This window comes from Strigops habroptila, chromosome 11 (genome assembly GCF_004027225.2).
Source record: "Strigops habroptila isolate Jane chromosome 11, bStrHab1.2.pri, whole genome shotgun sequence".
Lineage (NCBI taxonomy): Eukaryota > Metazoa > Chordata > Aves > Psittaciformes > Psittacidae > Strigops > Strigops habroptila.
The window spans coordinates 4,138,850-4,157,373 of NC_046360.1; the positions used below are offsets into that span (position 1 = coordinate 4,138,850).

At 45.5% G+C, this 18,524-nt stretch overlaps 1 protein-coding gene across 1 annotated transcript; it reads right to left on the reverse strand.

Moving 5' to 3' along the window:
• Positions 1-1,021: 1,021 nt before the first annotated feature.
• DHX37 (DEAH-box helicase 37) lies at positions 1,022-18,092 on the reverse strand. Its single transcript, XM_030501067.1, has 27 exons — positions 17,922-18,092; positions 17,050-17,219; positions 15,735-15,847; positions 14,669-14,990; positions 13,865-14,013; positions 13,151-13,243; positions 12,803-12,899; positions 12,296-12,409; positions 11,511-11,612; positions 10,933-11,047; positions 10,463-10,558; positions 9,767-9,843; positions 8,889-9,027; positions 8,574-8,650; positions 7,868-8,100; positions 7,322-7,433; positions 6,629-6,735; positions 6,038-6,226; positions 5,806-5,930; positions 5,408-5,524; positions 5,112-5,284; positions 4,615-4,729; positions 4,063-4,200; positions 3,624-3,718; positions 3,046-3,119; positions 2,041-2,138; positions 1,022-1,440 (listed from the first exon to the last, which is right to left on the reverse strand). Exons 1-27 carry the CDS (start codon positions 18,025-18,027, stop codon positions 1,358-1,360), a joined length of 3,429 nt encoding a protein of 1,142 aa, XP_030356927.1. The 5' UTR covers positions 18,028-18,092; the 3' UTR covers positions 1,022-1,357.
• Positions 18,093-18,524: the final 432 nt, after the last annotated feature.

The following is an 18,524-nucleotide window of genomic DNA, read 5'->3' on the forward strand; positions in this document are numbered from 1 at the left end:
TACAACAGGCTATTTTCCTTCTTGCTCGAAAATGAAAGTTGTTTTCATCAGCATTAGGCGTCTATAACCCTTGTGTCCTGGTCTGAAGTGCATGGGAGTGGTGGGAACACACATCCAGCCCCTTCTGGGGTATGGTTTAACCAGCTTCCTCCAGAACATGGGGGTCCCACCTTCTCATGGTGTGGTGTTACACACAACAGTAAATTAACCCAGCATGAGCACAGGGTTTACCAAGGAGGAAAAAGATCAGGTGAAAGGGAATGTAAACTCAAGCTCTACCTTTTCTTCTGGGACCACCAACAGTTCTTGCTGCAAAACAAGCAAGTGGCATGGTTAAAATCCACCCTGTTTACTAAAAGCTGCTGCATTCCCAAAAGTGCTCCAGCCCATGAGCTGCAGGGGGGCTCAGGAGCACCAGGCGATACAAAACAGCACTGCTAAAGCATGAGCAGAGCAAAGGCACCAGGAAATACAAGTGCTTGCAGCAGCAAGCCAGTTATGAGGAGAGATTTGAAACAAAAATTGCTGAAAGCAAGATTAATGGAGACTCTGGATTCATGGCAAACCCCTCGAGAAGCAGGAAAAGGAGCAGGAGCATACTGGGACTTCTTCACAGCAGCCCGTTCCTGCTGTGTTTTGGATTTGTGACTAACAGTGTTGATAACATGCGGGTGTTTGGGCTGTTGCTGAGCAATACTTGCACAATGTCAAGGCTTTCTCTTTTCCCCTCTGGGAGTAGGCTGTGGGTGGACAAGACGGTGGAAGGGGACAGCGTGTGGGAGGTGGTGAGCGCCTTGACATCATTTGGATTCTTCTTCTTCCCTTCACTAATTAAACCATCTTCATCTCTACCCACGAGTCTTCTCACTTCTGTGCTTCCTGTCCCGCAGGAGGGACAGGGACTGCGCGAGGCTGAGGGGCTGGGCGAGGTCAAGCCACCATAAGGACCAAAGGTTCAGCCTAGGGCTGGATCTGCTGCCAAGGTCTGGACTGCCCCTTATTGCAGCATTGAAAACATTTGTCCCATCCAAGCCAAGAACTATACATATTTATTATAGTCCATATGACTAATATAGTCCACAGAGAAGCTTCAAATAAAATAAAATAAAAAAACCCCAATCTGTAAAATGCAATGGATAAAATTATCCAAACATTAATATTACAAAATACCACCAAAACCACTGGTAGGGCTTCTGGGAACACAGGGGGCTTCCCAGAAAACCAGACCAACACTCAGTTTGCTTACAGAAAGCTATTGCTAACAGTTAGCAAGTCCATCTGTGTCATCAGAATCCCAACGAAACCCAAGCTCCCAAAACATCTTGGAGAAGAGGAGTCCATGAAGAAGTCAGACACTTCACTGTGCTATTGGTGGCCACTTCTGGGCTAGATCATCATGCATAGCTTCAGGGATCCACTGACGATAGGCTGCGAGCAAATCTGGAATGAGAGAAGGGAGCAATTAGATGGCTGCAGTCAGGGACCAGAGTGGTTCTGCTGGAAGGACAAGGTCCTGCAGCATTGCCCTGCTCACAGGCTCAGAGCAAGAACCAACCTTCCATCACTGCTGCAGCCTGGGGACCTGCATGCAGATACAGAAGTGTCAAGTGTGGGAGAATGACTGTGAAAGCCATCACTGCATCACTTTGCTGCTGTTTCTATGCAGAACTCTTACCCTAATCTGTGCCCTAATACTGAACAAAATCCATTTTACCTGGAAAAAGCTTTTCCTGTACCCACTGACGCTACCATCAGAGTCTGATTTTTCAGAAGCACAAACCAAACGTATTAACTGTGGTTGGAACTACAGGGAAAAAATAATCCTAAAATACAAATAAATGTTGCTTTCTAAAGTACAGGGAATTCCAGTTCTTCACCAGAACCAACCCACAGAGCATTGCTGATTCTGGTACGAAAACAGCAAATATTTGGAGCTTATCAAGTGAAATCATCCAATTTTTAAACTATAATCCAACAGTGCTGGAGGTACTACAGAATCTGCACTGATATGACCAATAATTAAGCAAGCAGAACACTTACATTTAGGATTTTTCTTCCATGCAGCCAGTAAAGCATCACGATTATCACAATTTTCTGCCACTAGAGCCTGCAGGAGGGCTTCTGTCCTGGGCTGAAGTCTGCATCAGTCCAAAGTAAAACAGTGCAATAAAACAAAGCTCATTAGCACAGTTCACCAAAGCATTCCAGCATTCAGCTTACCTTCCTGAATTCATACTCTTAGTGTTTTTTAAAGGGCTAAATATAGATGTAGAAACACACAACCTTTGGATACAGAGACATGTCACTGGCTCCACAAAATTCACTAGAAATAAGTTTCTTCCCTCTACCACAACTTGTTGTTGTTAAATGGAGCAGCAGGTAGCTCTTACTGCTGACGGCCTGCAGCTGCACAGCACATGGGAGACCAAAAAGGAACCAACAGGTCCCATGCTGACCTCTGAACTGACTAAACTAGGAAAACACTTTGCAATTGTAGGACCCTGGGATAAGATCAGTCACTTTTAAGCAAGCCTTTCACAACCTTTGCATCTCTCAGCTCCATGAAAACTCAGAGAAAACCTATTTGGTAAGCAAGAGAGGATGCCAGGGGACACAAGGGAAACAATAGCTGACAGTTCTTTCGAGGGTCATAGTTCTATAAATGTCATCAAACCCAAAGAAAAACATGGTCTGTTGGAAACATGTTTCTGAAGAGAAATAAAACCAATGTAATTGGCCAAATTACAATGAAAAGCAAGGAAAGCAGTCGTGCTCATCAGTTTCTTACCCGTGTGAGCAGTTTAGGTGCATGAAGCAGCCCGCAGAGGTCAGTGTGAGCAGCAGGTCGTGTGTGTGCTTCCACACTGCCCTCACAACCACCCAGTTCTCTCGAGACACAATTTTTCTTGGTAAGAAAACTCATTTTCCTCTCCTGCAGCTGCAGCCAAGATCACTATCGAGGACACCCCTCCCAGCATTCATTTTCTTTCATTTTAAAGGAAGTTAAAAGTGTTTGGTGGAGTCAAACTTGAGTTTAAAACTTACTTGGACCATGTCTTCAGCATTATGAGGGGACTGGACAGCAGATACTGGCTATAAGATTTCAACTTCTTAATGATCTGGAAGATTTGTTATAACAAGTATATAAGGTAAATTAATTTGTTATAACAAGTATATAAGGTAAATTAATTGTTCTGTGGAGACAACCATTAATGAACTTGGACTTCTACAGATGCCCATCCCATATTCTCTATTACCATCTCTCTCCCATCCATGCCTCCGTACCAATCTTGTCCTGACTGGCTTGCTAGATGACTCCTGGGTCTCAGAATGGACAAAGACATGAGCTACAGCTTTTTCCTCTGAAAACCAGGACTTAAATTTGGGGGTCTCTTTCATTCAAATGCTGATTTTCATGCTATGAAATGCCAACATTCATTTTAAAGATATCTTCACCATTCCACTAACTGCAGCATATTCCTCCAGCCACCAGCAAGTTATGAGGAATTGTATGTATATTATGAGGTATGCACACAAAGAAAGAAGTCACAAGGGTCATCATCTGCTAAAACTGGGCTAAAAACTTACTGATTACATCAAGGAAGCAGCTGGAACATGCTCACCTGTCCTTCAAGCAGGAACCTGGCAAAGTATTTGTAGCGATCAATACCTTCTGGGTAATCAACTTCCACAGCAGGGAGCTGCCAGCTAACTCGATCTGGAAAGAAAGATCACACTGAGACTCCTAAATGCTCAAAAAGGAGGGTCCATTTCCAAGGGAGAAGTGCAACACGGGTGCTAAGAGAAGTGGAGAGGATACTGCCACCACCCAGCCAGCCTTGCTCCTTCACAGGGGGGCAGATGGGTACAAAATGCCCATGCCAATGGGAAGATGCTGATATTTAAATGCTATGAATCCCACGGATAAGCTCTCTGAACAGTCCAAGCTGAGCTTGACCTTTCTGGTTTGCTGATGGTCTTGTTAAAAGCAGCATTACAATAACTATACATAGTAAATATAACTATATAGAACTACTGAGTGACACTTCTCAAGGCACTTACAAAAGACACTTGGCCTGTGACACCGAACTCGGCCTGTTTCAGGGCAGTAAGACGGAGGAGGATTTTCCAGAGGCTTCCCAAAGTGGCAGTACGGTGGCAAAAGGGCTGGAATCCACTCAGGTTCGACTGCAGATACACCTTAAGAAGAGAAAACACACACCTGAATGCAGGCTTGCTACCAAGGGCCACCACTTGCTAAGTGAATACAGTGCACGGTCTCATCTCCAGACATTCACTTGTATCTCATTTTTCAAGTCAACTCTTCCTTGTTCTTGTTCAGAGACCAGCAATAGGGAGCTATTGCTGACAGGGCTGGAGCAGAGCAGCTATTTCAGAAGCTGAGCTCTGCCCCAGCCAATTCTGCTAGACAAAATAAACCAGGCCAATTTATCCCCATCCAGATCTAGAAAGCATAAGGATCCAAATCCCCAGAGGCACGACCACTCTGTAAGGAGAGTGCTCAGTCACTGCAGCAAGGGAAACATTCTGCCTAAAGCACTTCTGAATTCCTCACCACACCTGCAGAACAAGCAGGGACTGCAGCAGCCTCACCTTTCATATACAGCTTTGTAGTCTCAACAATTTCCTGATACACCACAAACTCTGGGAGTTGTTTGAAGAGGACTGAGCTTGGATGGATGAACACTGGGTCGTCCAGGAGAGCAGTCTTAAAGAAAGCACAGAAGATTGAAGCCGAATGAGTTACTGGCAAGCCAATTTCTTGATTGCATCCAATTTCAGTCTCTCTTAGATGTACCTTTTTATGCTTTCCTTAAGTGACGGAGGATTTTAATAATCCCATCATTTTCTACTTCACCTTCTCTGGAGACATCAAGCACTTTGCATGATGGACTAATGCTACTTCTTGGCTCTTCTATAACAATTCCTACCTGAGCACTGTCATATTGCAACACTGGAAACTTAGATTCTATGGGGAGGGGTTGTAGAAAGCCAGCACATGCAGTGCCAATGCCGCATCCAGCCAGAAGCTCAGGAGTGTCTTTCTACCACATAAGGAAAGAGGAATTCAGTCAATTCAAGCTGTTTACCTTATAGGCATTTTTCCACTTGTCATCCAGGAGCTCTTCTGCCTGAACCCTCCGGGCAACGTGATCCCCCAGCCCTGCCAGCACAATCTGTCTCAAGTAAGTTGCTTGAGCTTCTGTTGGGGGCTTCATCTTCGGATCAACATAGAGACCAGCATCAGTGCAGACTGAGTTCACTGTGAGGGGAAAAAAGAGGAGTTAAGATTCAACAGAAAACAAAAGGTTGCAACAAACAGCCCAGTTGATTTGTCATCCCTCAGAAGAGAACAAGCAAGGCAGCTCCTCTCAAACCCCCTTACCTGCTGTTGTCAGCTGTCCTCTCAAGCGCCGGATTTCCAGCATGGCTTTGTATCGGAGCCCATTTTCTTCACAGAACTTCCGGGTGCACCCGGCATACTCGCAGGCCCCCACTGCTCCTGGAAGTGAACAGTCAGGGGGAGAAAGCTACTTAGACAATCAGTTCTCCTAAGAAAACCAACTACGGGACGGTGCTGTCATAGCCAACACATGCACATCGCAGTTCCCATTTGTCATTAGCCTGGGACACTGGCGGGATGTCCAGAGAACAGCCTAGAAAATGCACTGCTGGACTCAGTCCTGCAGCATGAGGCTGCCTCTGCCTGTGTAAAGCTGAGAGCTCAGGGGGACAGGGAGGAGGACAGAATGGCAGTTAACAGTACAGGGAAATGTGCAATACCTAACATCACCATGAGGTCTCCGAGCTTTTGCATTGACCCCTGCCCAGCCCAGATCCTTTGTATCTGTAAAAACCTGGCTTTCTTCCCCTTCAGCTCCGCCGTCTCTTCCTCACTTACTGCTGGCCTAAAAGAAACACAAAAGAGCATAAATGAATATTGTGCTTAGGTGCAGAGGGGCCTCAATGCAAGAGAGACATCAGCTATGACAAGCGATGTCAGGTTAACCCTCACCTGTCTAACTCCTCAAAAAGCTCCCGGACGGTCATTGCAGACACTATGGTGATGGTGTAGGGCAGGCAGTCATGCTGCCTGCTCAATGCCAACATCTTTGCATAGCGGGGGGCGACAGGAAAAGTGGCCATTATTCTGCCCAGGGGACTAATAGGGCAACTCAGCTTTGCTGCCAGCTGCTGCTTCAGCCTGGGGGAGAAAGAGAAAAGTGATGTAATGAAATGACTTCTGCATTAGAACAAGTTTGTGTTTCTGGTTTTAGCAGCCCTATTTATTTGATGTGTTTTCTCAGATTTTGTTATGTGCTGGTCGCAAAGGCTGGGGGAAAGATTCCTCTTCCTCACGATGCTCCCACCTGCCCTGCATGGCACACTGCTAGCACAGTCTTTCTGTGCCCAAACACACCCAGGGACCAATAAAACAAACACCAGTGAACCTGAGACTGTTAAAATGCTGCCAGTATCTGCCAGCACATCCTCAGATGCGAGGGCTGGGATGGAAAGCTGGTGGAGGACAGCAGTACCACTGCCTTGATGGTGAAGGCCAAGCAGCACTGCCAAGAGGAAATTTGTGGGGGACTACAGACATTACCTTCCTGTCATAGGGGGCTCCTTCAAGGCACCCAGGGCTATCAGCAACTCCTCAGCTGCTGCAAGTGCTTCTGTTGGAGGTGGTGTTGGGAACGGGAAGTTGATTACCTATGGACAGAGAGATAAAATGTCTCTCAGTACATCACTGACACAGCTCCCACTGAAAAACAGAGTCTGAATGCAGTAAAAAGTCCTGGAAGGGAATGAAACCCTTCCCTCTGGATACGCACCAAAGAAAAACAGTTACAATGCTTGCCAGGAGCAAGAGGAAAGGACATATAATGGGAGGAAACGCTTAGAACAAAAACATTAGGAAACAGGAATACCAGCGTCACCCTTAGCTGCCACTGACTCCAGGCACCGCCTAGGGTGGGCTGCTTCAACATCTGCCTCTAAGCATTGTGCTTTCTGAAAGTGCTCAAGTATCTCCAGAACACAACCCTTGTTTGGACAGGGCTTTTTTGCTACTAAAAATAGAAGAAAGCTCTTATGACCTGAACAAACATGTCTGTTAAGGCCTGGTGGAATTCACACAAGCTTCTGCTATTCACAGAACCAAAATCAAGTCCCAGCATCCTAATTTCTAACACAAGGCACAGCCTCAAGCAATGATGGTAAAGACATTTTGTGTTTCTGGCTCCTAGGGGCAGCCACTTTAATGAGTACTGTAGAACAAAACCAATTTACACCTCACCTTTTCTATATTTAATGCCTTCATTTGCAGAATCAAGTCTTCTACCGGTCGCTTTGTAATTTCTGGAGCAGAAAATTTCTCAAAGTCCATGAAGACTGCTGAAGAGTATAACCTAGTGGACCAGAAGTGCTGCTTAGAGACTTAAAAGAAGTCTGAACTCAAAAGATATGCATGAAAAATAGCAAGGGATTTAAAAAAAAGGCAGCTGTGAGTGCTATTTAGAAAACCACGTCATTATTTCCATGGTTGGGGCATATTTGACTTGGCTTGGAGTGCAATCCGTGCTATTCTGGCCACTGAACTAAGTTTTCAGCAAGAGAAAGGTCCCTGAGAAGCCAAACTGTCAAACCAACATCACCAGCGACAGTTCATGTATGGCTTCACCTCTCCTATTTGAATGAAGAGCAGAGAAACCCAACACGTTTCAAGCAGCACTAGGTCCTTGTGAAAGGGGCAGCAGGACAAGGGAAGCCACCAAATTCACACTGACACTCATTGTGTGTGGCTTCTTGTTCCTCCTAAGCCTCTCCCCAGCCCGTAGCTAACCTGTAACAGTGGCCTGGCTCTGTCCGGCCAGCCCGGCCTGCCCGCTGGTTGGCTGAAGCTTGAGATATCCAAGTGATTCTGAAGGATGAAACCCCAGTAATTTTGTCATAGAAACGTTTCTTGACCTTTCCACAGTCAACCACGTATTTGATGCCTGGGATAGTAAGCGATGTTTCAGCCACGTTGGTGGCTACAACACACAGTCTCGTGCCAGGAGGAGGAGGCCTGAATACCTACGAGAAACAGATGGGCATGTGAAATGCACTGCCAACAACAGAAAAAGAGACAGGCAGCCAACTTGGATGGGTTTCAAAGGGATGACCAAGCATATGGCATTGCAGGTGAAGCCCAAGAGTGAGACCAAAGCCTTAATACTTTGTCTCCAGCTCAGTTAATCCCTCAGAAACACCCACAGGGGCTCCAGGTGGAGCAGATGGAGTTGTATTCTAATTTTAACTAATCTTACCATGCTTTAGGACTGTCACTCTTCACCTCTCCCAACCTGCTGAACTGGCACATAAGGGAGATCCCAGCCCAAGCAAGGCCAGCTCCAATCCCATCCCAACTTGCCCACTGGGCCTTTCAAGTCTGCCCACTGATGGGCAGTCCAAGATGGACATTGTAACTCACAAAGCACATGTGACTTTAGACAATGATCACACGTATCTATAAGGATTATTTACTCATTATGACAAAAATTCTTTACCTTTGCTTGTTTCTCTGGTGCCAGCAAAGAGTAGAGTGGGAGCACATAGAGTGGGAGGGACGAATCAGATTTCTCATCTGTGAAGAAACAAACCAATATTGTTAAATACACAATAAGTCAACTTCCAGGCTTAGTCACTACAATGCCTTCACAAACACCACTTCATTTAAAACCAGTAAAATACTTGATACAAAGCTGAAGCTGGAAAACCTTAATAGCTTTTCCATGACACAGGTCAGCAAAGGCCACCCAGCCTATGCTGCACATTTCAAGGTGACAGGAGATATGGAATTTTGATTTCATTAAGTGCCAAACCTTCTTCCGAGTCTCCATCTCCTAAATCCAGGTCAATATCAGACCCTGCCATATCATCATCAGTTTCAGCGTCTCTGTCTTCATCTCCTTCATCCACTGGTACAACAGAGTAATTGTCCAGATCAATTTTGGGGAGCGCCTGAGAAAGAGAGGCAAGATGACCACTGAGCATTTTAAGGGAGGACACAAACAGCACTTTTATTGCTTTGAAAGCAAAGCTGAGCACTTACTCCAAACATTTGTTGACTGGAAGATGACAGAGGGATTGAGACATTTCATTTGTGTTTAAAGGCTGAAGTTTAGCATTTGGTAACTTCAAGAGTCAGGGGGGAATAACCCAAGCATTTTAAACAGCATTTTGTGCCAAGCTTCTTCACTTGGACAACAGAGGGAAAGGGTAAAATTTCTTTACTTCAGGCCCCTTCAGCTACCAGGATCCAATGTCAGTGGACAGTGTATCTAGAACATCAAGATCTTGGGCTAACAAAGCGCATGTGGGACTTGGGTGGAAGCCAAATGCAACCCTTCATTACAGACGCATCAGTCCCAATTTTGGATAACTAACAGCGAGATGAGGAGCAGCCCTGGAGCCAGCAAGTCTGGAACTCCTTCCATTAAAGTTTTAATGGTCAATACTGGACTGAAATCTCCTGCCTGTAATATCCAGAGCCACATTTTAGCACTCTGCTGCGCATAATGCAGCAGTTATCAGTGCAGGCAGCATTACTGGATTTCCTGAGGGGACATACGTAGGCTACAAGGCTCCACGCAAGTCTAAAACAGCCTGGTGAGAAACACAGCTACGCAGGAGTACTGTTTGGCAGGGAGGTACCTGCTCCCTCCTGTCTCTGAGAGGAATTCTAACCACCACACATTACCATAACTTTCTTCTGCTTCCTTGATTTCTTAAATTTTCTCATTTCTTCCACAGATTCTCCTTTGTCATCATCTCCTCCTGCAAAAACAGCGGAATTACTGTTAGCTGAGCATGCTTCCCTCTCAGTGGGGCAAGAGCTTGGTCCCACTCCCATCTTTTTGGGGATGCAAAAAGTGTCACAATGTGAAAGCAGCAAATTGTCATATTGAAGGCAGAGGGTACAGGAATGACACACAAGTTTAACATTATAATTCCATTTAGGAGCCATACAGAGAATCATACAGCAACTGTATGCCTTAGGACACGATGAGTTGAGCTATATTAGGATTTGACTTTCTAGTCATCTTGGGAAATTCCATTAGCCTGAAAATAAACAGCCACCAACAAGCAGCAGTTTCTGCTTTAATTCACAACCAACAGAGCAAGTGAAGAAGCGCAATGAATCCTTAAGGCTCCCTTCTATTCTATGATTCTGTGATTCTGGGGAACTGGAAAGGATCATACATACAAACCTTTTCCCCAAACTCAAAATTTGAGTACAAACTTAACATTATCTGTCAAAATCATCCGCAATGAGCTCTTCCCCAACCCTTGTTTTTTGGGTTTTCTAAGTAAAAGCTCTTATTTTTCGGTGCAAAGCTCACTTCTAAGTGGGATAAAATGCCAAGTTTAAGAGTCCTTTATTCTATAGCATTACCTGCAGTGTTGTTTTTCTGGAATGGAAAGGCTTTCCTCAGCCTTCTACATAGAGAGTGAACTTCTGCCTGGCCTGTTAAAAACACCAAAATGCCACCTGCAAGAGAAGAAATCACTGTCAACCTCAACATAGGTATTTCACCTTGGAAAGCTTCAGATCTTGTTCTTGATAAGATAGGTTGGATATACTGTGAAGTAACAAGGAGGAACAGGGGGTTTGACTGCATCTGCCTTCTACTACTCCCTCGAGAAGCACACTGATGTAACTATGATTTAACTGAAGGGTAATTTTCGCATGAAAAACCTAAGTAAAAGAATACATCACTGTAGCTCCATGTTCAGGTTACAAAAAACCTCACCCCAAAACAAAATATAAACCCAACAAAATCCTTCCCCCCTAAAAAAACAACCCAGAAAACTTTTGACATATTAAGTGTAAAGTATTTGAAAGGTTCTCAGCAGTGACCTTACCTGAGGGCAACATTCGATGGATTTTACACACCTTTCTGAAGCACTCCCCACTGTAGTCATCTAGAGGGGTTTTCTTGTTAAAATGAACGGTTACAGGGAATTGCCTTGCATCTACCTAGAGAGGGAATGCAAGAAAGGGATTACTTGCTGTTGTAACACCAACACAACTATTACAGCCCTGTATTTCTGTTCAGCTCTTGGATTTGGTAATCTACAATACACAGACCCATAGAAATTACCATTGTTGTCTACCCTGAACACTGCAAAACCAAGCGGGAAGCTAAAACTGTTCTCTCTTTCAGATCAACTCAGATTGAGGTTTTCTAGTTCTGCTGAACTGTAACTTACAGTTTTTTAAGCTAATCAGATTGTGCTGGGGCAGTTTTCTGATAAAGCTGGAAAGAAAAACACCGAGTCCCAAAAGAAACAATGGTCTAAACAAAACAACTATTTAAGTTGATACCTGAACAATTTCAGCACCAGCTGGAAAGATTAGACTGCCCCTAGTTTTTAATTGGCCTTATCAAGGAAGCCCTCCCTTTATTTCAGCCATTGGATGCCAGTGAGGAGGACAATACCTGAATAACAGGAGGTGTAACAGAAAACAGCTTGTTGTTATCGGTGAAATCTTCGACACGAAGGGTGGCTGACATGATGATCAGCTTCAGTGGCAGCCCTTTCTGCAGGGACACAAACGTGTTATTCCGTGCCTGAAAGCATGTGGTGGGTAAAGTACACGGCACACAACCGCAGAGCTGTAAGCAGAACTAGATACAAGTTCCTGCACCAAAGCACTCAAAGTCTAAGGCAAGAAAAGCACCGTGTCAAGCGACAGAGGAGACACACAGCTTCAAACACAACATGTCTTAAAACACATGAAACCCCACGCTGGTGATCCTGATGCTGACTGTGACCTGCCTCTAAACTACTGCATTCTCTCTCCATCCATAAGTACACCACCGATGCCAAGCACTGTCCTGCCAAGGCACCAACCCCAGCACCAGCAGGGCTGTTGGTGGCTCATTCCACTGCAAGAGCAAGCACCTTGCTTTCTAACAAATAGGCTGTGAGTTCCAATAATTTACATATGCCTTGTGGCACTGTAAGTCTAAAATTAATTCAAAACTGACTGAAAAGTTCTCTTTTGGTACTGATATGTTCTATTTTTTCCTTTCTTGTAGGCTCTGTGCTTCTTCAATCATATGGAAAGACAAACACATTATCCGAGTGTTATTTCATGATTTCCATCAGATTTCTATTAACTTCCTCACCACAGAGTCCCTCCTCCCACAGAGCCTCTTCATGCCCAACATCCCCCTCCCCAGCAGATCTGTGTCTAACACACGAATACGGCTTCTCTTACCTTCTCCCGAAGAGGCACGATGCGAGACAAGAGGCCTATCAAGATATCTGTGTACATACTCCTCTCATGAGCTTCATCAATAATAACAACTTTGTACTTTGAAAGCAGAAAGTCCTGAGAAGAGACATCAATTTCACCACATGAAGCCTCACCCCAGGACATTGTTAAGTCAAGACAACCTACAGCTACACAAACACTGACTCCCACATCCTCACGGCTGTAGTCTCTCCAATATATCTGAGCACAATCTAATGCATTTACCCTACACGAAACAGCCTAGCTCCTGAGAGTCTCTTCCTTGCTTTCATTTTACACAGCAAGATAACCTAATGTTTAGGGACTTACGCAGGAATATAAAGGGTTGAAATGAAATACATCTCCAGTGCCAGAATGCTTTTGCTTCGACAGGTTGGTTACAAATCCACACAAAGCCCCTGGTTGGTTACAAAGCCCCTGGCTTCTCTTCCTAGCTGTACAAAATACTTTCCTTTTGATAAAACAACTTACCTTCTGAATTTCTTTCAGCAGCACACCATCTGTCATGAACTTGATTTGTGTTTCGTCTGTAACATTGCCTTCATATCGGATTTGATACGAAACCACTCTGTGAGGAAATACCAGGGTAGCCATAAGAAAAAGCATGGGGAGAAACAGAAAAATCATGTTGAGACCAGGAGGCAGCTTTCAGCCTACCTGAACTAAAACTTGATGCCAAAACAAGACAAACATCACATCATCAGCTCCCCAGAGCTGAACAATGTGCAAGATTTCAGTCTACGACACACATGGAGCATCTCTTTGCTCTGTGTTAGAGAAGCGTTATCCTCCTAGCAAGGTCTCAGCTTTTCTGCTCACCTTTTTGACAAGTTCATTTCCTTGGCGACTCGCTGGGACATGGACACTGCAGCCACACGTCGAGGCTCAGTGATCCCAATAGCACCAGCTGAACTAAAGGGGGGAAGGAAAGAAAAGGAGGGGTTGTTTGGCTGCTTGCTTTAAAGAGAGGAACACTCAGAAAGATGACAACAGGATTTCTGCACAATGGCTCTAAATTAAGCAGCATCACTCAAGTCACTTGTAGTTACAGTTAGAAGAAAAAGACAGAAAGGAAGCTTTGGGATTACCCTCCTATTTATTACATGCATATGGATCTGAAGATGCATGTATCACAGGAATTTTCTCCCCAAAATCTTGTATCTGTAATTCCAGCTCACTGAACTCTGGTCCCTGTGAACATCCCTCTGGCAACAGAGCCTATTTCAGAAGACACTCAGACTGGGGCAGCAGCAGCAAGAAGCTGGATGCACCTTGATGCAACTTGCAAGAAGCATTTTATGAGGTGCCCAAGCTTAGAGGTTTCAAAGACTGCTTATGCGGAGAGACTGTTGCAAGTCAGTTTAATTCCCTTCAGCTTTTTTAGAAGCCCATTCAACACAGCCACTACCACTGCACAGAAAAGACCAGGTTCAGTTCAGCCGTATCAGAAGAAAAAAGAACCAAAATCAGAGTAATTGAGCTCAGCTTGAATCTTTCTAATGACATTTGCTGCATAGAAAAGAAGATTCCTACCTGGAGTAGCCAGCTTCATAGAGAAACTGAGGTACTTGTGTGGTTTTACCGCTTCCTGTCTCTCCACAGATGATCACAATGGGATTCTCATTAATGGCTTCCATGATGACTTGCTCTTCAGCAAGAATTGGAAGCTTTAGTCTTGCTTCCTAAATAATATAAACCACAGGATTGAAAAGTGCTACCTTCCTCTCATTATAAAACCCACAAAAAGGAATTCTGCAAGCTTTGTGGCTGGAAAAGCTCTAAACCAGCTAATACTACACCAGCAAGAACTAGAGCCATCAGAACAGCTTCCCAGAAAGCAGCTGGCAAGCCCTGCGCTTTAATTTGTGAACCTTCAGAGCCCCTTGAGTTTATTAATATAGCACTTCGAAGCAAAACTCATTTCACAACTCTGCCTCATCTGCTCAGACACATGCAGAGCTCTTCCCTTTTCTACAGAACACCCTACCTACACCAAATGGAATAAAATTATCCAGCAGATGATACAGCATAATGGAGAGCTGAAAGTGACTTTACAAGATTTTCCAGTGAAGAACACCAGAAGACTGCTAATGGAGTCTACATTTAAAACTAGAGGCAAATGCTTACATCCTAAAACAGAACTAGTTTTCCTTCTGCTAGATTAGACAGCCTTAAAGCTCAGATGCACATGTACAACTCGCCAGAATGAGGACCCTAACTGCACACTGCTGCCATGCTGTATTAGCAAGAGACACAAGACAGTGCTACAGCATCTGCAGTGACCTAATCTGATGGGAGACACTAATTTCCAACACCTCGCTGTTCACAGAGCCTCACCTGAATCTCAGGAGACCTGTCCACTGGAATGAAAACCGCAGGCTTGCAAGGCAGTTTGCTGGAGGCTGCCTGGAGAACCGGCACACTAGGACCAGCCGGTTGCTCGTTCATCTCTGCCACCTTCACGCCTTCCTCTGGCTTTTCAGCAGTATTCAAACCACTGGCTGAGGACTTTTCTATTTCTGGTTTCTGCTCTTCCTTCTCCTCATCAGAACTACTGGGTTCCTCCTCAGGCTCTGACTCTGAGCTGTGTCTTCTCTTGTATGCACCGCTGATGCTCTTGATCTTTTCAGGTTCAGCAGTGCTTGGCTCCTGCATTATCCTAGAACAAAACATCAACACATGAACTACGTTTCAGCCAAACTTCTCCAGGACCTCAAGCCAGGCGTGTCTTCTACTCAAACCAGACAAGTCACATCATCAAAAGTCACTGCCTGAGCCTGAACCCAGGTTTCACTCAAACAGGGAAAACTTCTACCCCTCGAGTGCAGTGCAGCGCAAGAAGACATTACCCCAAGAGGGTAACCCAGTTGTCCAAGGATCCCATTCTTGGAGTTTCTCACAGCTCTGCTAGGTAAAGCCTTGGCTGACACCATAGCTGGATTCATATCTAAGCATGCCTTATACTGATATTTATCCATTTCTTCAGAAGATATCTCTGTAGTTTAATTTATTTCAACTTCTGCCAAAATGCAGCTCTTGATAAATCCAGTAACTAAGGACTGATCAGTCAATATTTTTCAATACAACAAAAAAGTAGACGTTTATCCACCAACTATGTAGTTTAGCCTAATTTGTAAGAGTATGGAGATGCGATTGCCACCCAGCTCATCCCCTATGAAAGGGAAGACCAAGTCACTTTAATTTACATCTTCTCAAAAGGATGACAATCAAGAAAACAGCAACTATATTATCAGATAAACCCAGACAATTATCTCACTCCATCCATTCTGAAGAACTTGTCTGCAGTAAGAAGAAAATAAATCCAGCAAAAAAAAGCTAACAAGGTTACAAAGTTTTCAACCACAGCAATAAGCAAGAATGGTTCTTTCAAATAACACTTTACCTTTTGGTCTGATACATGCGCTTCCCAGTACCCAGTTTGGAAGTAGTGTAGAGCAGTTTCATTTCTGCCTCAGAAGCTTGGACCTCATTCAGCTTGCTCAGCAGCTCAGCTCGCTATTTGGGGCAAAACCAATCAAAATCAGTGCTTATTGTCACCAGGAAATTATTTCAAGGTCTGTGCTTCAGTTTTAAAGGCTGTGCTCTGGCAAACCTTGCTGTGACGTTGTAAAGATATTCCTGCTGCTAAATGGTCAGTCCTCCCTGATGAGGATTTCAGCCCTGCACCAGAAACACAGGCTTGATCCTTCATCACTGCAATGAAAAGCTCAGCTACAGCCTTCAAACAGCAGCCAAGAAAATGGATTTGGACTAAAATGCTGGAGTGAGGGCCGGAGCAGTGGAAGGCTCCCTTCAACTCCCTCACATGGGACATAGTGCTGGCAGGAGTTGGCTGCAGTTTTAAACTACCTCCAAAATTAAGAGTTTGTTTGTCAAAGCTATTTTTCAGATGCTAAAACAAACAGGAATTTTCCCTGGAAAGCTTTTGCAAAGACAGAAAAGCTCTGTCTGCATACAGAAAATATACTAGAGCTGGAAATACCTGTCTCAGAAGCACCAGCAGAGTTAGGGGTGCATCAAGCTTTGCATTTTGCAGCAGAACAAAGCTTCTCATGCAACCCGTTTCACAGAATGCTTTTAAAGTACAACGTCATTTATTCTGCTACCGATGTACTTCACAACACTTGTCTGTTTGGTCAGGGTCAAAGAGAGAAGGGGAATCAGGACCCAGAAATGAGGTGTTCCTGCAATACCTGAACTGCTGAGAGGGAGGGGAATGCTTTTCCCCACTACAGTTCATGGAATCATATCATAGAATCCCAGACTGGTTTGGGTTGGAAGAGACCTTCAAGCTTATCTAGTTCCAACCCCCTGCCACGGGCAGGGACACCTTCCACTAGAGCAGGTTGCTCCAAGCCCCATCCTCAAGAGCCCACGGGGGGTGGCACGTCTTTGCCAGAACACCCAGCAAAGGGATGGCTGATGCTGTTGTAACATAAACTCCTGAACTTCAGCACCTGCATGTCCTTGAGGCACCCCTCACAGTTCACATCCCAAAACCCACTTGCTGGCACTGGTCACCCCACCTCTAGCTTTTCACACCAGCAATGCAATCACATTACATACCATCACTGCCAGTGTCACAGCACAAGGGAAACCTCAAGAGCTGCTCACTGACATCGACTGTTTCCACAGACCTTAAATTATCATCTGGCCACAGGTCACAAAGCTGGAGCCCCCAGCAAGCAGCGCCATACCTGCTTTTTCTTTTCCTTCTGCTCCAGAATTTTCTGCAGGTGTTTCTTCTGTTTCTTGCTGAGGGGTTTCTTTTGCTGTTGCACAACACATGCCACTTTTTTCTTCTTTGCTTTCTTTGCTGGCAGGACCAGGGCGTTGCTTTCATCAATTCCCTTCAGCGTTACTTCATCTGAAAACACACGTTCGATCACCCAGCGGTGCCAGGCGGGACATTTTCAGCACACCAGGCTCATCACAAACCAGTCTAGATTTAGCTGTTTTAAACAAACACAAACCTCACCCCCAGTCAAAAATAAAACCCGTATCAGCAGCAAGGGCAAAAAGACTGCAAAAGGGAGACTCTAAGTCTTCTCTTAGGTGCTTCCTAAAGCTGTGAGGGTAACTTCCCTTGACTTATAGAACAGTACGACAAAACTTTTGCCTTCCTATTTAACTACAGGCAGAGCAGCCCGGGACATGGGTGTCTTGGGGTGACAAAAAAAACTTTTAATACTAAAAACTTGTACTACTAACGTTTGAATAATGACAGCAGTATAATAAATGTGGGATTTTAAAAGTGACATTTAAGAATGGAAATGCTAAACGTAAGAATATTCTTAATAATCGGTTTGATAAAGACTTGCAGGAACTGATTCAATAGAGCTACACATGCAAGGCCTGTAAGAGGCTCTAAATTAACTCTTCCAACAGAGGTATACTAGAACTACAGCAAAGACATGAAGCTAATTCTACTCTCAGCAGCTCTAATCTCACTCCAGCGCCGTTAACACCCCAGGTTCGCAGTAACGAACACAACGCGCAGGACGCGGAGCGCTGGGCCGGGTGGTCCCGACACGGTCTGCAGGCCCGGCCGGGCCGGGCCCCGCCGCACCTCCCAGCTCCAGCGGCAGCTCCAGCGGCCCGGCGGCGGGCGGGGGCCGCGCCGTGCCCGGCTGCATCCGCGCCTTCCAGTTGTGCCGGCGGCGCGCCCGGCCCATCGCGGCGGCGGCGGCGGCCACAGGCGTGGGTCCAGCGCCGCTGCTTCCCCGGTACGGCAGCGTCTCGCGAGAAAGGGGCGGGCGCTGCGCTGGAGCTCGGCCCCGCGGGGAGTGCCCCGGGTCCTCCCGCCCGCCCGCCCGCCGAGCCTGGCCCCGCTGCCTCCCAACCCAGCGGGCACCAGGGCGGTGGGTCCGGAGCCCCCCTCGCAAGAGCCGGCCAAACCAAGCCAAGCGAAGCTGTGAATGGCAGTCAGTGCTCGGTGCAACGTCCCGGTACAGGTTTATTGTAAGCTTTGTCACAACAGCACGGGCGGTCAGTGAAACCGGCCTACAGATGGGTAACTACACAGCACATGGACTGGGCGCCCAGAGAAGTCATCGACAAAGTCAGGTATAGCTCCGTAAAAAATCAGTCCCGCAGACTTCTAACTACTTAGTGTTATCAGTGGAAGCCAGTGTTTCCCTATGGATCATATGTCAAAAGTCTACATACGCCA